General features: G+C 43.9%; 1 protein-coding gene across 1 annotated transcript in view; it reads left to right on the top strand.

The window, feature by feature from the left end:
• Nucleotides 1-13,154: 13,154 nt before the first annotated feature.
• Nucleotides 13,155-23,694, top strand: part of PRKCH (protein kinase C eta) — a 141,853-nt gene continuing 131,313 nt past the window's right edge. Inside the window, exon 1 of the mRNA XM_089522759.1 lies at nucleotides 13,155-13,514. Within this exon, the coding sequence (XP_089378885.1) occupies nucleotides 13,155-13,514 (360 nt within the window). The remainder of the gene's footprint in view (nucleotides 13,515-23,694) is intronic.

The following is a 23,694-nucleotide window of genomic DNA, read 5'->3' as shown; positions in this document are numbered from 1 at the left end:
TAGATCTTTGCATGTCAGCAAGCCCTGGGCCCCAGTGAGATTGGATAATGACACACTCAGAAGAAGTAAGTGGAGTCCTGAGACAAAGCACGGGAAAGGTAGACAATGCATCAGTGATCCTGTACACTAATCCTCTCCTGTGTGAAAATGTGCTTCTCTTGCGCTTCTTTCAGTTCAGTTTCGCTCCATTGTTCCTATTCTAGAAAACTGATTCCAAACCACTTAATCCTTTAAACTCAGTATCTTCCCCCAAGGGATATTATTGGTATAAATATTGTCACTATTAAAGCTGATCTTCAGCTCAGTCTAGCAGCAGGCAGAAACTCTGTCAGTTTGCTTGGCTTAGCACCTAAATGCTCTTGCCACCCTACATATCTCTGGACACCAGAACATTGCAGCTAACACTATTGTATTGACAGTCAAGTATTGGCAGTCAGGTCTGCTCTGGTTCACTGTTCCTTCGCTCTACAGAAAAGCAACTACTGCTTGAAGGAACTGAGAGTAGGAGAGGATGTCTTGCCTCCTAGCCACACACCATGCTGACCAGAAGAAGGTTTTCTTAGGTAGCCGCTAGCCCAAACAACCCACCAAAGCTAACCAGGTTCCAAATACCTGGCTCTCAGGCATTCCTTCACAGACTGGGGGAATAAGTATCAGATTGTATAGCAGACGTGGGCAAAATGTAACCCTTCAGATGGGCTAAGTGGGGCCTGTGGGCTGCATGTCTCTCTCTCTCTCTCTCTCTCTCTCTCTCACACACACACACACACACACACACACACACACACACACACACAGCCAGGCTTTACTGTGGCACCTGGGAGTAACAACGGCAAAACAAATTTCTAGGAGGTATGAGGGTACTTTCAACATGTTTGTGGACCCCTGACAATATCACCTTTTACAAATAGCAGATCCTGGTTGTGTTGATGGGGTGGGGGAGCTAAACATTATTATGATCAGCAGGTTGGAAGAGACAGGTTACCTTTTTCTTCTCCTGCCCCTGTATTGATGAAAACCCTGAAGTTCTTCTTTGCATGTTGGAAGTGGTTACATGCCCCCTAATTGCAGGTTTGCAATTGGGTGCACTCCTGGACTCAGCTTTGAACGTGGAGGTCCAGATCTCTGAAGTAGCCAGGAGTGCTTTTGCAGATTTAAAGCCTGTGCACCAATTATGCCTGTTCCTTGAGATGTCAGATCAGGTCACGGCAGTACAGTTTGGACTACTGTAATGGCTACTACTTATGGGTTGCCTTTGAAAAGCATGTGGAAACTTCAGCTGGTCCAAAGAGCTGCAGCCACACTGTTAACTGGGACAGGTTACAGAGACCATACTATGCACCATTAAAACAGCTTCACTGGTTGCCAGTTTGTTTCCAGTCACAATTGGAAGTGTTGGTGATGACCTATATGGTGATGTGATAAAGCCCTATATGGCTCAGATGCAGGGTATCTGATTGATCATATTTTCCTGTATGAGGTAGCCTGGGATCTGAGATCATCAGGAGATGTCATTCTTTCAGTCCCACCATCATTACAAACAGAATTGGTGGAGACATGAGAGAAGGCATTCCTGGTGGCAGTGTTGTCATTGGGTGGGTGTGGGGTGTGGATAGCATCAGGTGACACCCCACAGGATCGGTGACACCTTGGTGAAGTCCTCCTCCTCCTGCGTTAGATTTTAAAACAATTCTTTAGGAAAACTGAGGGGAAAAACAAGATAGATTATCCTGAGTAAACTAAGTTTTCTGGCACACACACACCCCCCCCCCCCACCACACACACCAAAAATCTTAGTCAGGTGCATCTGAAGTGCATGTGAACAACAAAGATTCAACCCACATTCTTTTGGGATTATTTTCACCAGCTGAAGAACCCCAAAGATGGAGTCAGTGATATGGATGTATTCAAAACACGTTCAAGGCATGCCGTTTTTTCCTGGTTTATCCCAAGTCTATTTGCATTGGTTATTCAAACAGCTGACAATGCAAACATTTTAGGAAAACTCAGGGGAAAAACTGTGATTTATTATCTTGGGCCCAGTATACACAAGCCCTTTGTGACGCCCTCGTCACGTGCTAGGATTGCCTCAGGGCAGAGCACCCACACACCCCACAATCCTAGCATGGGATGAGGGCATAACTATGGTGGCACCCTGTATACATGAGTGCTGCCATTGTTACATAAGCGCTGCACTGCGTCTGCACAGCATCGTGTGACACTTACATAACGAGTGCGCCAGTGGCATACTTGTTACGCCGCCACCGCAGCTATACAAGAACCCACTTTTCATGGGTTCTTTTTCCGCCACCGGGAAGCCACGCGGTTTGGTGGCTGTGGCTTCCTTCTGGTGGAAAAAAGGCCGCCGCCAGCCCAGACAGAATCCAAGGTATGTACCAGGTCTTGGGTTAAGTGGTTTCTTTTGGCAGCCCCCCCCCCCCCCCAATTCTACTGGGATTATTTTCATTGTTTGAATAATCACAAAGATGGAGACAATGATATGGATGTATTTGAAACACATTCAAGGCATGCAGAGTTTTATCCCGGTTTATCCCGGGTCTATTCATATTGGTTATTCATACAGCCAACAATACAAGCCTTTTAAGAAAACCTGGGGGGAAAACTGAGATTGCTTATCCCAAGTGAGTTTTTTGGCAGCCCCCCCCCCCCCCCCATTTAACCAGATGCATTCAAAATGCGTGTGAACAACAAAGATTCAACCCACATTCAGCTGGGATTATTTTCATCGTCTGAATAACTCCAGAGTTATTGAGATGGTGAAAATAATATGGGTTGAATCTGGGTTGAATCTTTGTTATTCAGCTACATTTTGAATAATTTCAATTAAGTTGGGGGGGAGGCCTGCCAAAAACCCCACTTAACCCCACATAATCGATATCGGCTTCCCCTGATTTTTTTTAAAAAGGTTTGCATCATCAGCAGTGTGAATAACCAATGCGGATACACCCAGGATAAAACTCCACATGCCTTCATCATGCTTCAGATACATTCACATCATCGATTCCATCTTTATTCAAGTGCTGGCACGTGTGAGCACCAGAACTTGCAGAGTTGTGGATAAATGTGGTTCCATTGTGTGAACAACAAACCCAGAATGTGTGAGTGAGATCATTTTGCATAGTTGTGCTAAAAGCAACCATTTGTGAATGACCCCATTGTTGCTGGTCCCACCTTTTCTCTCACTGTGCTATGATGTAGTGAGGTAACTTGACCTACCAAGCTGCCCCTTTAGAAAAGCTACTGAATATTTCTTATAAATGAAACCAAAAATACACCTCCTGCTACAGAAAACCCAGAAATGTGCAAAGCAGGAACTACACTTTGCTGAACATCGGTGGAGCCGTTGACCTATTTATGTCTCTCACCTCCTACAGAGGTTTCTATAATTGTTCTTAAGAGTGCCTTCATTTCCTGGGAGCACAACCCCTGTGGAAGATCTTTTTGATCACACACCACAGATTTGCAAGGGGAAAAGTGTGAACCCAGGATGCAGTGTGTGTTTGTGTGCGTGCGTTGAATTTGGGTTGCCTACAGGTCTTCCTCCTCCTCCTTTGTTTTAAAGAGTCACTTGACTCTTATCATGGCTTTGTCAAGAATTATATTTTAATTGGTTGATAATATTTTAGTGGAATGAGTCCATTTGCACAAAGCTCTTCCTTCTAACCTCAGCACTAATTCTGCTGCTAAATTCAGCAGTTTGATTAGAAGAGAGAGAGAGCCTTTTCAGCAGCTGCTCCAGGATTATGGCATCCCCTCCCAAGGAACGCTCAGTTGGCCCCCTCTCTTTTTACCTTTTGCTGGCAGGCAAAGGTGTTTTTATTCAGGCAGGTCTTTGGCTTATAATTTGTATGGCCAAAAAAGGAGAAACTTTTAAATGGGTGGTATTTTTAAAATCTTTTTTACTATGTCTTAAGTCTGCATCTGCACTGCAGAAATAATCCAGTTTCACACCACTTTAACTGCCATTGCTCCATCCTATGGAATTATGGGAACTGTAGTTTGTTGTGGCATCAGAGGTTTGAAAACTACAATTCCTAACAAATTACAGTTTCCAGAATACCATAGCACTGAGCCATGGCAGTTAAAGTGGCACTGAATCAGATCATTTCTGCAGCTCAAATGCAGCCTTTATTGTGTATACTATTTTGGAGGCTCAACAGACTACCCATAACAGGTGGCCTGCAGCCACCCCTTTTAGAGCCGGATCAAGGCTGCGGCAACTACATGCCGTGGCATTGGTCTTTGCTTTCCATGGCGCAAAAAAGAGCCACACACAGTGGCTCCTTTTTGTGCCCTGGAAAGGGTGCCATAGCCACACTGCACAGCTTTTCCACGCTCCTTTGGCGCTGCATCACACCTTTCCCACCAGTCTGTACAGCCCCTATGTGCATGTGAGAGCAGTGTAGCATAGTGGTTTGAGTGTTGGACTACAACTCTGGAGACTGTGATTCACCAATAAAACCTACTGGGTGATTTTGGGCAAGTCACACTCTCTCAGCCTTAGAGGATGGCAATGGCAAACCTGCTCTGAAGAAACCTGTCAAGAAAACCCCATGATCACCAGAAGCAATATGTCATAATCCATAAGTTGGAAATGACTTGAAGGCACACAGCAGCAACAACAATTGTTTTAAACTTGTATTTTTAACTGAACTCTTATTTAACTGTGTTTTTAAAATGATACAAATAATTTTTAAAAATTGTGACCTGTTTTATAAATGTTTGTAAGCCACCTTGGATCCTGTATAAGGAGAAAGGGAGGATACTAATCAGGAATACTAAAAGAGAAGAGAGTGCAGGATGAATGGGAGTTTCTCAAAAGGGAGGTATTGAAGGTATAATTTCAGACTGTTTCAATGAGGAGGAAAAATGGGAGGTGTCTCAAGAAACCAGGATGGAATACTAAAGAACTTTCAGCTGAGCTAAGTTTCAAATGGGGCATGCATAAGAAATGGAAAAAGGGAGAAGTCACTAAAGATGAATTCAAACAAATAGCTAGCATGTGTATTGGTAAAGTCAAAAAAGCTAAAGCACAGAATGAGCTGAAGCTTGCTAGAGAGGTTAAGAACGATAAAAATGTCTTTTGGGGGTATGCCTGTAGCAAAAGAAGAAGGAAATGATAGGGCCATTGCATAGAGAAGATGGCAAAATGCTAACAAGGGGCAGAGAAAAGGCAGAACTACTCAACATCTTCTTTGCCTCAGTGTTCACACAAAAAGAAAAGGGTGCTCAAACTGAGGAAAATGGACCAGAAGGCAAAATAGGGGAAATGCAGCACAGAATAAGTAAAGAGGGAGTACGGGAATACCTGGTTAATCTAAATGAACTTAAGTTTCCAGCACCAGATGATCTACATCCAAGGGTATTAAAAGAACTGGCAAATGTAATATCGGAGCCATTGGCAATAATCTTTGAGAACTCCTGGAGAACAGGAGAAGTCCCAGCAGACTGGAGGAGGGCAAACGTTGTCCCTATCTTCAAAAAGGGGAAAAAAGAGGATCCCAACAATTATCGTCCAGTTAGTCTGACATCAATACCAGGAAAGATTCTGGAGCAGATCATTAAACAAAGAGTCTGTGAACATTTAGAAGGGAATGACATAATCACAAAACGTCAACATGGGTTTCTCAAAAACTAGTCATGCTGTGGACATAGCATAAGTATACATCTCCATCCTTAAAAAAAAAAAAAAAGGAGATACAAAAGATTGCAGCAACTATATGACCATAACATTAATTTCTCATGCAAGCAAAATTCTGCTAAAAATTCTGCAATATAGACTCTGATTATATCTGGAGAGAGAAATCCCAGAGGTGCAAGCAGGTTCAGGAAAGGAAGAGGCATGAGGGACAACATTACAGACATATGATGGATAATGGAGTGAAGCGAGGAATTCCAGAAGAAAATCATTATGTGTTTTATAGACTGATGGTGCAGTGGTTAAATGCCAGTAAGGCAGCCAGTATTGCTGCCACAAGGTTGTGAGATCGATCCCAGGGCTCCAGGGTTGACTTAGCCTTCCTTCCTTCCATAGGTCGCTAAAATGAGTCCCCAGCTTGTTGGGAACAATTGGCTTACATGTTGTAAACTACTTAGAGACTACTGAGTTCTTTATCAAGTGATATACAGTCCGCCCTTCCCTTATGCGGGGGATCTGTTCCAGACCCCCCCCCCCCCCGCATAAAGGAAAAAATGTGGATGCTCAAGCCCCATTCAAATGAATGGGATTTGTGCCCGTGGTGGCGGCGGTGGCGGCACGCAGGGCCCATGCCACGGGAGTGCGCGCCATTGTTTCCTTCCAGCGCATGCCTCCCTTCCTTCCGTCGCAGCTTCCAGCGTATAGAAGTATAAATGTTATTGCTATTGCTACTGCTATAGCAAAGCCTTTGACAGCATAGATCGTGAAAGACAATGGAACACTCTTAAAGACATGGGAGTGCCAACACATCTGATAATCCTAATGAGAAATCTTTATTTGGGAGATGAAGCCACTGTCAGAACAAGACATGGAGAAACAGAATGGTTCCCAAAGCAGTCAGGCAAAGCTGCATCCTTTCACCCTATCTGTTTAACCTGTATGCAGAAAATATCAGATGTAGAACCGGTTTGGACACAGAAGAAGGAGTTAAGATAGGAGGAAGGAACATCAACAATTTAAGATATGCGGATGACACTGTATTACTAGCAGAAAACATCACAACTTGGAACAATTACTAAGGAAGGTCAAGGAAGAAAGTGCAAAGGCAGGCTTGCTGCTTGAACATAAAGAAAATAAAAACAATGGCCACAGATGATTTACACAGATTCAACCTAGACAATGAGGAAATAGAAAAAGTAAAAGTGTTCTCGTACCTTGGATCAAATATAGATCAAAATGGGAACTGTAGTCAAGAAATCAGAAGACTGAGAATGTGGAGGGCAACTATGAAAGAACTAGAAAAGATTCTAAAAAGTAAAGTTAAACAACTGAGCATGAAAGTTAGAATTGTACAAGCCATGTGAAATGTGAGAGATAGACAAATGAAGAAGGTGTATATAAAAAAGATAAATTTATCTGAGACTGGTGCTTGAGAAGAGTGCTGAGGATACCACGGATGGCCAAAAAGACAAAAGTGGGTCCCTGAACAGATCAGGCCTGAGCTTTCTCTGGAAACCAAGATGACTAGTCTGAGGCTGTCGTACTTTGGCCACATAATGAGAAGGCATGAATAATTAGAAAAGATAATAATGGTCCGGTACATACTTTCTTGAAGGTCCGGGCTGGCGGTGGTGTTTTGTCTGTCAGAGGGAAGCCATAGCCGCCAAACTGTGCAGCTTTCCGCCAACAGAAAAAGAACCTTTTATGCTGTGGTGGCAGTGTAACAAGTGTGTCACTGGTGCACTGGTTACATAAATGCTGCACGGCGCCGTGCAGACACCGCGTGGCACTTACGCAACAATGGTGGAGCCCATGTATACAGGGAGCCGCCATTGTTATGTTGCCATGACGTATTAGGGTTACGAAGTGTGTACATGGTGTGTGCTCCCTAACCCTAATGCCGGCACCGTTTTGCCGCTTGTTGGCGATTTGTACCGCACCAGTGTTAGGAAAGGTGGAGGGATGTAGAATGAGAGGAAGGCCACATGGTAGATGGTTGGATTCTATTAAGGAGGTCATGAGTATGAATTTGCAGACCTGAGCAGAGCAGTGGAGGACAGGGGGTCTTGGAGAAGTCTCATCCACAGGGTTGCCATGAGTCTGGATTGACTACAGGGCAGTTAAAAAGGACAAGTTTCATGGGTTAAAGTTTGGTAAGATGTAATATTTTAAAATATTTAAAAAAAAGAATGGAAATTTCCAAATGTTTAATTAAAAAATAATTTAAAAATAAAATTAATTTAAAAAACCCTGGGGGCCTCTCCTTTCTTCTCCCACTGAGCTTTACCCCATTCACACCATCTCTTTATCATTTTAAAGGGACGCAGATGGATGCCACAGTCCATTTCCACAGATTGCAGGTCTGGGGCTCCATGTGCTTCGAGTGCTACTGGGGCTGCATCCACACTGTAGGAATAATCCAGTTTGACACCAGTTTAACTGTCACAGCTCAATGCTATGGAATTCTGGAAACATTAGTTTGGTGAGACTGACATTTAAACCTCCTTTGTTAGAAAGCTCTGGTGCCACAACAAACTGCAGTTCCCAGAATGCCATAGCATTGAGCCACGGCAGTTAAAGTGCTGTCGACCTGGATGGACTAGAAAGCTGGGCCACAGCTAACAAAATGAAATTCAAAACAGAGAAATGTAAGGTACTGCACTTGAGGGGGGGGGGAATGAAATGCACAGATATAGGATGGGCGACACCTGGCTGAATGAAACTACATGTGAAAGGGATCTGGGAGTCCAAGTAGACCACAAGTTGAATATGAGTCAACAGTGTGACGCAGCAGCTAAAAAGGCCAATGCAATTTTAGGCTGCATCAATAAAAGTATAGTGTCTAGATCAAGAGAAGTAATAGTGCCACTATATTCTGCTCTGGTCAGACCCCACCTGTAATATTGCGTCCAGTTGTGGGCACCACAATTTAAAAAGGATGTGGAGAAACTGGAGCATGTCCAAAGGAGAGCGACTAAAATGGTGAAGGGTCTGGAAACCATGCCCTATGAGGAACGACTCAGGGAGCTGGGTATGTTCAGCCTGGAGAAGAGAAGAGGTGATATGATAGCCCTGTTTAAATACTTGAAGGGATGTGATATTGAGGAGGGAGCAAACTTGTTTTCTGCTGCTCCAGAGGCTAGAACGCGGAACAATGGATGCAAACTACAGGAAAAGAGATTCCACCTCAATATTAGGAAGAACTTCCTGACAGGAAGGGCTGTCCAACAGTAGAATACACTCCCTCGGAGTGCAGTGGAATCTCCCTCCTTGGAGGTCTTTAAACAGAGGCTGGATGGCCATCTGTCAGGGATGCTTTGATTTGGATTTCCTGCATGGCAGGGAGTTGGACTGGATGGCCCTAGTGGTCTCTTCCAACTCTATGATTCTATGATTCTATGATTTCTGCACTGTGGATAAGAAGGGGGAGAAGTGGAGCCTTGCCTTTTCCCTTGCCACCTTCTCCCCTCCTCTCTGGCCAGATGTTAATCAATGGATTTCTAGGCTGGATCAGAAGTGGTTTTTCCAGCTTGGGCTCCCAAGGGAGGAGGGAGAGGGACTGCCCAGAAGATGCAAAGGGAATTTGGGAGCCGCCCGGCAAAGGGATGGGCAGGTATGAAGGCAGCCTCGGTGGAAGGCCTGCTGCACCCTGGATCCCAGATCTAAAAAGCCCTAGGCTGGAGAAGGGGAGGCATTTGCACTCAGCTCTGTGCCTGTCTGGGCAGAAGAGCTGGGGAAAAGTAACTTTTTTCGACCGCAGTTCCCCAATTCCCTCAGACAGCATGTGCACTCTTTGGGCTTAGCTTGTGTGTGTGATTATGTAAGAAGAACCAGGGAAAGTTGCTTTTTGGACTATAGTGCCCAGAATCCCTCAATCAGCATGGCCACTGTTGGGACTTGACTTGTGTGTACGGTCATGTAAGAAGAGCTTGGGAAAAGTTACTTCTTTGGACTACAGTGCCCAGAATCCCTTGACAAGCATGAACACTGTAAGGACTTGGCTTGAGTGTATGGTCATGTAAGAAGAGCCAGTGAGAAATTTCTTTTTTTGACTATAGTCCCCAGAATCCCTCAGTCAACATGGCTAGTGTTGGGGCTACTTGCCTTGTGGTTACTGTAAGAGGAACAAGACAAAAGTTGCTTGTTTTGGACTACAGTTCCTAGAATTCATAAACCAGCATAGCCATTATTGTTACTTATTAGCTTGTGTCTATGGTCATGTAAGAAAAGCCAGGGGGAAGTTGCTTCTTTGGACTACAGTTCCCAGAATTCCCCAGCCAGCATGGGCACTGTTGGGGCTTAGTTTGTGTGTATGGTTAGGTAAGAAGAGCCAGGGAGATGTTACTTTTTTGAACTACATTTCCCAGAATTCCCCCAGTCAACAGGGTCACTTTTGAGATTTAGGAGTTTATCATGCTGAGGCTAATTTCCGCATTAAAGAGAGAGTAAAGTGCATTTAAAACATCTAGCAAATAAAGCAAAAATGGCGAGTAATTGCATAAATGATTTCCACATGCAATAGCGCAAATAAAGTGATATCGGGAATTCATTGTTGCTGAAATCCCAAAAGTAAAAAGATGCAAATTTATGCTTCTTTGTGACCACTTTAATGGCAGGTTTTGTGCAATGTCATGTGAAATTGTTTCTCGCAATTACATTATTTTTCTGGGATATTCATGAGATAAATTCCCTATCTCCTTCATGTGATAAACTCCTTAGCTTGTGTGTATGCTCACTGCTAAGAAGAGCCAGAGAAAAGTTACTTGTTTTGTACTACAGTTCTCACTGTTGGGTTTTAGCTTGTGTGTGTGGGCATGGTAAGAAGAACCTGGGATAAGTTACTTTTTGGACTACATTTCCCAGTATCCCTCAGTCAGCATGCCCACTGTTGGGATTGGGCTTCTGTGTATGGTCATGTAAGAAGAACCAGGTGGGGAAGTTACTTTTTGGACTACAGTTCCCAGAACCCCTCAGCACATATGTTCACTTTACTTAGTGGTTATAATAAGCAGAGTTTGGACAAATTACTTTCTTGGACTATTAATTCCTTGGCTCCCCCAGCCAGCCAGCATTCATTTTTCTGGTCTGCTGCTGCAGGGTCATCATAAGCAGAGGTTGGATAAATTACTTTCTTGAATTATAACTCCCACGATCCCCCCAACTAGCATGGCCATTGTTTGTTTTTGTCTGTATGATCATCATAACTAGGAATTTTTGGACAAAAGGTCCCAGAAAGCCCCAGACAGCTTATTTGTGTGTGGTTCATAATAAACAGAGCTAGAAAGGTTTCTTTTTTTGGCCCACAACTCCCAGAAATCCCCCCCACCCAACATGATCATTTTTTGTACTTGGCTTGTGTATTTGTGATCATGAGCAGAACTTCCTCCCTTGGAGTGCAGCTCCCAAAATCCCACAGCCAAAGCCAGCCTGTTTACCAAAAGGTAACAGAGACAGTATGGTGTAGGAGTTTGAGCGTTGGACTATGACCCTGGAGAGCAGGGTTGAAATCCCTGTTCAGCCTTGGAAACCCATGGTGTGACCTAAGGAAAGTCACGCTCTCACAGCCTCAGGAGGAGGCACTGGCAAGCCCCCTTCTGAACCAGTCTTGCCAAGAAAACCCTGTGATAGCTTTACCTTAGGCCAGAGCAAAGAGAGTGAAAATAATCCCAGTAGAACGTGGGTTGAATCTTTGTTGTTCACATGCATTTTGAATGCAACCAAATAAGTTTTGGGGTGCTGCCAAAAAAACCATTTAACCCAGGATAAATGATCTTGGGTTTCCCCCTGAGTTTTCCTAAAAGATTTGCATTGTTGGCTGCATGATATATAACCCAGGATAGATAGACCAGGATAAAACTCTGCATGCCTTGAACATGTTTCAAATACATCTGCCTCGTCGACTCCATCTTTATGCGCAGTGCTGACACGTGTGAGCAACTCTGTGCATTCTGTTGCTCATACGTTTTCAGCATGGCGAATAAAGATGGAGTTAATGAGCTGGATGTATTTGAAACATGTTCAAGGCATGCAGCATTTTATTCCCATCTATCCTGGGTTTATTCACATTGGTTTTTCACACAGCTGACAATGAAAATCTTTTAGGAAAATTCTGGGCTTATTCAGACAGCACAGAGATGTGTTTCTAATAAAGAAATAACGTGAACTACACACCCGGAACGCTTGAGTAAGATTATTCACATAGTCACGCTAAAAAAAGCAACATCTGAATAACCCATTAGGGTTGCCCTAAGTTGGAAATGGCTCAAAGGCATACAACAACAAGAGATGCACAGAGATGCAGTTCCAATTAAAAAAAAATAGTGTGAACAACAAAACTGGAATGCATGAGCGAGATTATTCGCAGTCGTACTAAAAACAACATCTAAATAACCCCTTAGGGTCACCCTAAATAAACGACTCAAAGGCACATAACAACAGCAGAGATGCACAGAGATGCAGTTCCAATTTTTTTTAAATAGTGTGAACAACAAAACCAGAATGCCTGAATGAGATTATTTGCATAATCAATCAGCTTCATAGTCAACATCATCATCATCTGGATATCTCCTTAGGTTCACCCTAAGCTGGAAATAACTTAAAGGCATACAACAACAACCTTTCCAACCTCTGGTCACCCATGAAGTGTCAGCAGTGGAGTTCTGAGGAAGAAACTCAAAAGTGCACCTTATGTGCACACCCCACACTGGCTCCCTCCCTGGTTTGGGACAAGTCCTAGCAGTGAAACTCCACCTCTTGGCCTCCCTTGTCGCTCATCCCTCAGGTGTTTTCCTTGCCAAACAACCACTTGTCTTTTTTCTGTCTCACTAAAGGAGTGGCACCTCTTCATGAAGCACACAGAGGCCAGGCGAGAGAGAAAAGAACAAGACGGAAGGCTGGGGCAGAGAGAGATTGTGTTATTGTGGATGAATTATAGCTGTGTGTGGCTGCTGTGTGGGTTTTGTGGCCGGGGAGCAGCACAGCTGAGAGAAAGCTTTTGCCTTCTTCATTGCAGTCTCTTCCTGGAGAGCAGTGTGTGTGAGAGAGACAGAAGAGAGAAGGAAGGAAAGAAAGAGAGAGAGAGACAGAAGGGGGTGGAGGAAAGCCGTGTGTGTGTGAAACTGTGAGAACAACGAAAGGTTTGGCTTAACACAGGGTTTCGGTGGCCGAGGGGCCAACCTCACCATTGGTGCCAGAAGCCCTGGGCCATTTGGCACAATCTTCGCTCCTCTTTTCACTCTTTCCCACAAGGGCTCCCAAAGGACGTGAAAAGGCAGCAGTGGCAGCTCTGGCATGAAGTGATTCAGCAGCTCAGCTCTGTGGAAAAGGTTTGGAACGATAAATGCCCGGCAACATGGCCCAGGGAGAGTTGGGCATGGGTTGGCTTGCCCCTTGAGGACCCCTGGATTCCCTGCCACCACGAACCTGATAGGTCACAACTGGTGAAGTGTTCTCTTGTCTGAAGAGAGAAACATCCTTCCTCTTGCTCCGGACTGGGATGTCCGGAGGCATGAAGTTCAACGGGTACATGAAGGTGCGCATTGGTGAGGCGGTGGGACTCCAGCCCACACGCTGGTCACTCCGGCACTCTCTCTTCAAGAAGGGCCACCAGCTTCTGGACCCCTACATCACAGTGAGCGTGGACCAGGTCCGTGTGGGGCAGACCAGCACTAAGCAGAAGACCAATAAGCCCACGTACAATGAGGAGTTCTGCACTCCGGTTACCGATGGAGGACAGTTGGAGCTGGCCGTCTTCCATGGCACCCCCATCGGCTACGATGACTTTGTGGCCAATTGCACAGTCCACTTCCATGAGTTGCTCCATAGTACTGGCTCGTCAGACAGCTTTGAAGGCTGGGTGAGTAGATGAGAGATGCTCCAGGGGCTTGTGGTCTCCTCCAGGGAAGGTGCACCTGTGTCAGCACATAATGCGCCTCTGCTAAAGGGCTGCCTTAGGTATTAAATGGCTTGGAGAGTGAGTTAGGGTTTTTCAGAAAGATGGTAGTGGTATCCAAAACTGGTGATTGAGGGTCCTTTCACCCTACACAGTTATAGAATTATCATTCCACCTTAACTGCATCCTATGGAAGATATGCAATTTAGAGAGTGGTGCTGGGTGACCTTGGGCAAGTCACATGCTCTCAGCCTCAGGGGAAGGCAATGGCAAGCCTCATCCGAACAAATGGTGCCAAGAAAACCCCATGATAGGTTTGCCTTAGGGTCGCCATAAATATGACGCAACTTGAAGGCACACAACAACAACAAGAATTAAAAATTTATAAGGAAGCATGGTGTAGTGGTTTGAGCACTATGACTCTGAAGACCATGGTATGAATCTTCTCTTGGCCATGGAAACCCAATGGGTGACCTTGGGCAAGTTATACTCTCTCAGCCTCAGAGGAAGGCAATGGCAAACTTCCTGTGAATAAATCTTGCCAAGAAAGACTTTTCTTTTCTGAAAAGCATTTGATGACTGATGACATAAGACCCATTTACACAATGCACAGGATATTGCTACTTGCTATTCTGGTGTGTGTTTTAATATGTTTTAATCTGGTTTCATTTTTTCTCCTGACTGTTTAATTGTACTTTAACTTTTGTATTTTGTAGATTTTTTTTAAAAAAATTAAATTGTTGTAAGATGCTTTGAGTCTAGGGAAAAGGTGGGATGGAAATAATAATATTAATGATACTCTGTGATAGGTTCACCATAAGTTGGAAATGACTTGATGGCATGCAGGAGCAGCAGCAGCAACAACAACAACAATAGATTTTCCAGCTAGAGAGCTCTGGTTCTTCTTCAAACTACAAACCTCAGGATTCCATAGGTTGTTGTCATGGCAGTTAAAATGGGATCATAGTGCTATATTTGTGTTGTCTGAAAGGGACATTGGGAAACATATTAGTTTGATGCTGACATCTGGAAAAATGCATGTATGTGTGAATGAGGTTGATGGATTTGATAAATTGTCCGTCAATCCATGATGCAGATGAAATGTTCATATGCCATGGGTTGGCACCTATACAGGGCTTGGGAAAGTTACTTCTGGGAATACAACTTCTCAAATCTCCCAGCCTATGAGCTGGTTTTACTTTAACATTCATCCACTTTGGTGGGAGATGTCTTCTTTAGAGCAGTCTCCATTGTGGTGCCCTCCAGATGTTTTGGGTTACAATTCCCATAAGCTCCACACAGCATGGCCAATGGGCAGAAATGCTGAGGGGCTATAGTTAATAGAATTATAGATTTGGAAGAGACCACAAAGACCACACAGTCCAAAGTGGAATGGCTGGAGGATTCTGGAAGTTCTCATCCAAAAATTAATTTTTTTCTAGCTCAATTATAGTGGTCAGTGAAATCCCTTGGAGGAGCTCATGCACTTGGTAGGAACTTTATGGCCATCTGCTGTTTATCAAGCATGATATGATATTGTGACAGAGAGTATTGTCTTAACTATCATGGCTAGCAATATCTGCTTGACTGATTCCCCTGTGAATGTGACTATGTCACCTATGCTGGTGGCCATTGTCGCACCTCGGAGGTGTGAGATTATTTTCTGTTGTATCACTCTTGAACCCTAACTCCAACAGGAGATTTTTAGCATCCCTGCTATGGGGCCTTCCACATGTTTTGGACTGCAAATCTGATCAGCCACAGACAAGGCCAGGAATTCTGGGTTTTGTATTTCCTGACATCCAGAACAAACCAAGTTGGGTAAGGTTAGTCTAGTGTCTATACACAGTGTTTGGTATTCTGCATTTTTGCCTAGATTTCTGCAGGCAAAGGTGGTGTCTACAATCTGTTAGTCCATCAAAAATTTTGTTTTTCCAGAGCCAAGAGTGTCATCCTCTGTGGATATATCATGTGGCTTCTTAACAAGATCCCCACAGTCATCTTGTATTTTCAATGAAAACATAACTGCAGTCATTAAAACTTTTTTGAGTTGTTAAACCTGGCCCTGCATGAACTTAATTTTTGCCTGATAAAGACACCGGTATATGTAGTTCAAAAGTTTTCATAATTGCCTAGCTGAAAGATTTGTTACAGACAACAGCATTTTAAAATCTGTGATCTTCCATGTTTAATAAGAAGGCTGGGGAGTGGAGTATTGCAATTATCGATGTATTGATAAGAAATAATGAAGGAAGATGGATACCTTCATTTGAAGATGTAGGATTGATTTCTTTGATGAGCCGCTGTAGGAAAGAGGCTGGAAATTACCCAGGAGGGATCCTGCATCTGCACTGCAGAATTAGGGCTGTTGGAAACTGTTTTAACTGCCCTGGCTCAATGCAGTGAAGGCAAGGGATTTCTACTTTGTTATAGCACCTCATCTCTCTGACAGAGAAAGCTAAATTTCTCACAAAACTACAAACTCCAGAATTCTATAGCATTGTGCCCATGGCAGTGAAAGCAGTGTCAAACAACATTATTCCTGCAGTGCAGATGGGGTCCTTATACCTGCTAAATATGCCTTCACCAAAGGAAACAGAATCAGAATTGACAATCTCTGTTGAGCTATGAGACCAGCTGCAAAGTTAGAGAAGAAACAGGGCAGATACAGTTTTACCTGGCAGGTGTGAGCCATATTGGAGCTGTGCAAATGCCTCCTGCTGCATTATTAAAGATGCGTGATCCTTGTCTGGCTTTCATCTGACTACTGTCATGTTGAACATATGAGGTGATGTACATAGGCCAACATCCATGTGTCCCTCAACCCAGTTTCAAAAGCCCTTTGCAAATCATTTATTCAGATCTCTGGGAGAAGCAGTTTGTCTTTCACTCAACTGCTTGACAGACAAGGAGGAAAACAGAGAAACTGAGGGGTCAAGCAGATGTGCAGGAAAGACCGGCCCAAAGCTGCTTCTTCCAAGAACAGGCCAAAACCTTGTTGACTGCACCACCTTCTCCCAAGGTGACCCACATGCACATGTCACAACCACATGGTGCGGTGTCAAGCTGCACTGCTGGGTATTATTTTTACTCCCCCCCCCCAATCCACGTGCACCATTGCACAAACACACTGCTGATGACTGCCTCTTGCCTAGTTGCCTCTTGCCTAGGTGTCATATTGTCCCTTTTTTCGCATTGCTGGCCTGACCGCTGGCTCCGTCCATTTTTAAATGCGCACCTGCACCGGTGTATTTATACACTGCTTTAGGGTTAGGGTTAGGAGGGAGCACTCCTTTGGGACCAGTCTCACATTGGGGCATTTATTTGCAGTGTCAAAGGTGTGCACTTTTTTGGAAGAAGTGATTTCATTCAGCTTCTTTTTAGTCCAGTTCCTCCCCCCTTAGCACAGCTGTGGCACAATTTCTGGCTGCTTTGGGGTTGTGCATCACCTAAATGCCACACCCCCAAAGCAGCCTGAAACCGCTTCTTGTGGTCCATTTGTTTGAGGCCTGAGAGGATAAGAAAGAGAAAAGAAGCTGTTGTGAGAAGGCAGAAAGACGAACGGGCCCATCTAATACTAGCGTGAGAGAAATCATAGAATCATAGAATCATAGAGTTGGAAGAGACCGCATGGGCCATCCAGTCCAACCCCCTGCCATGCAGGAAATCCAAATCAAAGCATCCCCAGCAGATGGCCATCTAGCCTCTGCTTAAAGACCTCCAAGGAAGGAGACTCCACTACATTCTGAGGAAGTTTGTTCCACTGTCGAACAGCCCTTACTGTCAGGAAGTTCTTCCTAATGTTGAGGTGGAATCTCTTTTCCTGTAGCTTGCATCCATTGTTCCGGGTCCTGTTCTCTGGAGCAGCAGAAAACAAGCTTGCTCCCTGCTCAATATGACATCCTTTCAAATATTTAAACAGGGCTATCATATCACCTCTTAACCTTCTCTTCTCCAGGCTAAACATCCCCAGCTCCCTGAGTAGTTCCTCATAGGGCAAGGTTTCCAGACCTTTCACCATTTTAGTCGCCCTCCTCTGGACACGCTCCAGTTTCTCAATGTCCTTTTTGAATTGTGGTGCCCAGAACTTTGGCCCAGCTTTCTCATGTATTATGGTCATTTTGAATTTTGATCCTGTCTTCTGGGATATTAGCTATACCTCCTAATCTGGTGTCACCTGCACATTTGATAAGCATGCCCTCTATTCCATCATCCAAGTCATTGATAAAGATGTTGAATAGCACTGAGCCCAGGAAAGAAAGCTGTGGCATCCCACTGGTCACTTTTCTCCAAGATGAAGAGGAGCCATTGCTGATACCTGTGTTGTTGTTGTTGTTGTTGTTGTTGTTGTGTGCCTTCAAGTCATTTCCAACATATGGTGACCCTAAGGTGAACCTTTCATGAGGTTTTCTTGGCAAGTTTCTTCAGAGGGAGTTGCCATTGCCATCCTCTGAAATTGAGAGAGTATGACTTGCCCATAGTGGCCTTCCATGAATGAATGGGGATTTGAACCCTGGGCTCCAAGACATAGTCCAATGCTCAAACTATTACACCACACTGGCTCCAAACGGTCCCCTACAAGAATGTAATGAGCAGATGCAGAGATGACAAGCACTGGCAAAATCTGGCAAAGAGTTATATCAGGGGCATTTTAGATTCTATAGACCAGTCTGGAAGGCTGGTGTTAATTTTCTCACTTCTCCTTCTTACAAAATCCTTCCTTCACCCTCTCTTTCGGCAAATGCACAGTTTAACTGAACATGCTGTCACTCCTTCCTGGGCTGGATTTTAAACAAATTAATCTTAGACCTAACCAACAGGATTCCAGCCACAGTCTTTCATGTAGTCTAGAGCCAAACCATGCGTGCGTGCGTGCGTGCATGCATATATAGTTGACCTTTTAATGGCTTTATTCTTTCTGTAAAGCACCCTGTGAATAGGAAAAAGTAGTTTTAATCCAGAGTAGAACGAAGCTATCAAATGTACATTGCACTAGCTGATCATCATCATGTACAGGAACTCGTACACCTTGAAGAAGTGTGAATGTTTCATACTGAAACTTGGGGTGGAAGGGAGGGAATTGCCCAATTAAGCTATTTGGTATTCAGTTCAGGATGGACAAAAGGTCATATTTTTACCCAGCCATGTATGTGGCAATGACTTCAAGGTTAGAGAACTTTAAAAAAGAAAGGACAGGACAAATTAGTGAAGAAAAGATTTAGCAAAGATTGTTGTGCTTAATAAAGGAAGGACATCCTGGCCTTCCTGGGAAGGGAGTTCCAGGGCTTTGGGGCAGCCACCAAGGAGGCCCTGTCTCACCTTCCCATCAGCTGTGCTTGCAAAGGTAGAGGGACTGAAGATCTCCTAAGATCTTCACGAGAAAGACCTCTCCTGAAGATCTCAGAGCCCCAGTAGGCTGGGAATTAAGATCTGCCAGAAAGTGCGGGCTAAGCTGGGTATGGCTTTATAGGATATAACTAGCACTTTGAATTGTACCTGGAAATATATTGGCAACCATTGGAGTTATTGTACAAAATGGTATAGTTCCTGTAATCTGTCCCAGATAATACTTTGGACCTGCTGAAGTTTTCAAACACTCTTCCAAGGTAACCCCGTTGTTGTTGTTGTGTGCCTTCAGGTTGTTTTCTGATTTATGGTGGCCCTAAGTGGAACCTATCATGGGGGTTCTTGGCAAGTTTCATGAGAAGGAGTTTGCCATTGCCATCCTCTGAGGCTGAGAGAGTGTGACTTGCCCAAGGTCACCCAGTGGTTTATATGGCTGATCTGGGATTTGAACCCTGGTTTCCAGAGTCATAGTCCAATGCTCAAACAACTACGCTATGCTGGCTCTCATAGAGCACATTATAGTAATCCAAATGGAGACATGGGCCTTAGTTAAAGTATCTGAAGCCACTAAGGCCTAAAGCCAAGTAATGATTATACAGTATTCATACTTGCATACGCTCAACCTTTCCAGGTAAAAGATGTGTTTTTACAGGAGGAGTGAGCCGTAAATCATGGCTCTCAAACACAAGCCGCTTAAGTGGAGAACAATTATCCTTGGAGGCAGCAAGGAAGGAGAAGGACTGACCCTGCTGTAAAATTTGGAGGGTGTACAGTGGCTTGTTTATTTAAAGCAGGGATGAGCAACGTGCAGCCTTCTTGTTCTCTTTGTGCACTGGAATGGCTGCTGCATCACCAAGTTATGGTAGCCCAGTAGTTTTAGGCGAGGGTGTGGGGAACTGTACGAGGCATATGGAGAACACACACCTTGTTCTTCAAGAAAAATGTAGTTTTTTGAAAGCAGAAGCAGGAAGATGGGTTGTGGGTGGTAAAATTTGTGCAGCAGAAATGGTTTCCAGCAGAGATTGGTGGCCTTCATTGTGGCCCCTTGCCTCTGAAAAGGATACTTATTTAAGACACCCTTCAATCAGGGATAGGGTTGCCATAAGGCAGGACCTCCAAACCGGGACAAATGTAGAACAACATTTTCAAATGTAGGACACATTTTTTAAAAAATGGAGGACATGCGAAAAAATTTGATGATTTTTTTAAAAAATGTTAATATAAATGCATGTTCCTTAGGCATGATCAAAATGGAGGACATTTTGGCATTATTCCTAGACAGATGGCAGAAATGTACTTCCCTTTCTGGCCAAACCACCCCCCTCCATTCCAAAACACACATAACAGCACATTTGGGCATTTCAGGGAGGACAGGGCATGAGTTTCCAAGAACTAAGCAGAGCAGTGGAGGAAAGGAATCATGGCGATCTTATCCACGGGGTCATCGTGTGTCTGTGTCAACTCAAAGGCAGTGGACAACAACAACAGACTTGAGCCTGGCATCCTCTAGGTGGGTTGGACACTTTTTCACTGGTCAGGCCTCCTCCTGAGTCCTGTGTTCAGTTTTGGGCACCTCATTTTAAAATGTTTTAATATACCATTATATGCAGTGGCATATAGACAAAGCGGAGCAGGTACAGAGAAGGGCAATGAGGATGAGAAGAGGTATGGAGAACAAAATGTTTGAGGAAGGGTTGAAGAAGGTGGGCATGTTCAGCTTAGTAAAGAGGAGTCTGAAAAAGCAAACCTTGATTTTGATAAGTGTTGCATAATGGTTTGAGCACTGGACTACAACTCTGGAGACCAGGGTTTGATTCCCAGTTCCTCCCTGAAACTCACTGGGTGAACTTGGACAAGTCACATGCTCTCAGACTCAGAGGATGGCAATGGCGAACTTGCTCTGAACAAATCTTGCCAAGAAACCCCCATGGCGGGTTTGCCTTAGGGTCGCCATAAATCAGAAATTACGTGAAGGCACACAGCAACAGCATCAACACCATTTTACTATGCCATTGTATATAATGGGACATAGAATCATAGAATCACAGAATCATAGAGTTGGAAGAGACCGCACGGGCCATCCAGTCCAACCCCCTGCCATGCAGGAAATCCAATCAAAGCATCCCCAGTAGATGGCCATCTAGCCTTTGCTTATAGACCTCCAAGGAAGGAGACTCCACTACACTTCGAGAAAGAGTGTTCCACAGTCAAACAGCCCTTACTGTCAGGAAGTTCTTCCTAATGTTGAGGTGGAATCTCTTTTCCTGTAGCTTGCATCCATTGTTCTGGGTCCTGTTCTCTGGAGCAGCAGAAAACAAGCTTGCTCCCTGCTCAATATGACATCCTTTCAAATATTTAAACAGGGCTATCATATCACCTCCTAACCTTCTTTTCTCCAGGCTAAACATCCCCAGCTCCCTAAGGCGTTCCTCATAGGGCAAGGTTTCCAGACGATTCACCATTTTAGTTGCCCTCCTTTGGACATGCTCCAGTTTCTCAATGTCCTTTTTGAATTGTGGCGCCCAGAACTGGACACAATATTCCAGGTGGGGCCTGACCAGAGCAGAATACAATGGCACTGTTACTTCTCTTGATCTAGACACTATGCTTTTATTGATGCAGCCTAAAATTGCATTGGCCTTTTTAGCTGCCGCATCGCACTGTTGACTCATGTTCAACATGAACATCCACAGATTTTGACTTTGAACCAAAACCCAGCAGATGCCAAGGGCCCACTATACTGTAATGCAATGTGGGGACTGGTAATATTTCCCCCCTATTTGCCAGGGATCAGTATCATATTTATGCCCATTATTTACATCTTTTTTAAAAAACTGAAAACTCATGTTGGATAGGCAGCTGATCAGTAGTTGTCCATGAACAATCACTTTGAGTAGTACAATCCTAATGAACACTTGAGGTGTGGGGGAGCTTCTTTCTCAGTGTAATTTGCAGTTCAAGGTTGTTGCAAGGCTGAAATGTCATAGTAAGTGAACAGTGATAAACATACCCTCCAACATTTCACAAAGAAAAACTGGGATCAATGTGGCAAGCAACACCAGAATGTGTGCTCAGTATGACAAACGTTATTAAGGAGGAAGAACAAAGAAGCCAGGAGAGGCTGAACCAGTTTGCTTTTGTCTGAATCTACTGGGAAGGGCAAGATTCTCTTGCTGCCCACTGAGTAAACTGAGTGCAAAATATTTTTCCACTTTGAATTCAATTTGCAGCATTTGCAGTAAGCTAAGGATGAAGGGGAAAGTGGGAGGAGGAGAATAAAACTGGGACATTTTTAAAGCAGCTGATAAAGTGGGATGGTGGAATATTAACTAGGACTATACCGGCCAAATTCAACATGTTCTTTTTTCTGTAATGGATTACAATGGGCCCTTGGTATCTTCTGAGGTTTGTTTCCAGACGCCATATAGATACCAAAAGTCTCATTATATGCAATGGCATAGTAAAATGGTGACCTTTATATAAAATGGCAAGATCAAGGTTTGCTTTTTGGATTTTTTGGGGGTGGGTGGGTGGGGATATTTTCGAACTGTGGGTATAGAATCTATGGATGTGGAGAACCAGCTGTCTTTTCTGCTATCTTTGTAATGTAAATGTAATCCTTGTGGGCCAGATAAGGACAACAGTTCTCATCTGAGTTGTTTCAGGGTTGTTATCTCTCTCAGAATCGCTCCTCACCGGCACCTTAGCTTACTTGGGTGCAGAAGTGTCTGTGGTTTATTGTGACATTTGAAGTTGAAAGAGCAGTCTTGCTTCTTGTCATTAGTTATTTTCATGACTGTCTCTATGAGAGTAGCAAACAACAAATAAACAAAAGTGAAGTCTTCCTGTGTGTTATGTGGCATGCCTAGGGATGGGTGAAGATGGATGGCACAGATTGCACCGGACTGACAAATAGAGTTGCTCAGATGTGACCCATAGAGCAGCCACGTTTTATGGAAATATGTGAGCAGTCTGGTTCTGTAACAATATGACTGGATCGTAGGAGTGCTTTGACAGCTTTGCTTCTTAATTTTAATTCATAGGATGATTGCACTAGCCAGAAGTGGTTGTGTTCTGGACTGTAGCTCCCATCATTCTTCACCCATTAAGGAATGGGTTGATGTGAGTTGTGATACAAAAACCTCAGGAAGGCCACAAATCTGTTCAATCATCTGTGCCTAAACAGTGTGGGATGTACATCTGCAAAAGCAGTACTGTTGCAAATACTGCATTGCAGAATCTGTTTATACTGCCTGATGTCTAGAGTCCTTCTGGAAAGCTGCTTTTTTAAAAAACTGGGTCTTTATTTTCTCACTCACCTTAGGAAAAGCATATACCGTGTGTGTGTGTGTATGCAAAAATGATATGAATGCACGGCATGATTTCTATTTTATTGGAGATTCTGTGTTTCTATTGATTTTATTTACATATTTATTTACCTATCTTAAAAGTGGTCTAAACTGCCCTTCAGGATACACTGTCCTAGAAGTAACTGTGCAAAATCTTGTAATTAAAAATGTCATTATAATACCACATTGCAATTCTACTGTAACAATTAATCCACAGCTCAGCAGTTCATAAAATATGGATTGAAATAAAAGCCTCTTAAGCATTCCCAAACTGGACACTGAAGGAGAAGTTCTACTATGCAGTGAGAAAATTAATGAATTAAACAAGGGAAAGTCTACAAATCCCCAAGTTACTTGATCACAGAGGAGAGCCGCATTTGCTGCCATGACTCAGTACTATGGAATATGGAGTTTGTTGTGGTACCAGAGTTCTCTGGCAGAGAAAACTG

Source organism: Sceloporus occidentalis, unplaced genomic scaffold (genome assembly GCF_023333645.1).
Source record: "Sceloporus occidentalis isolate IW3139 unplaced genomic scaffold, rSceOcc1.0.p SCAF_4, whole genome shotgun sequence".
Taxonomy (NCBI): Eukaryota; Metazoa; Chordata; class Lepidosauria; order Squamata; family Phrynosomatidae; genus Sceloporus; species Sceloporus occidentalis.
Note: the sequence above shows the minus strand (reverse complement) of the source record. Positions and strands in the feature narration are given on the sequence as shown.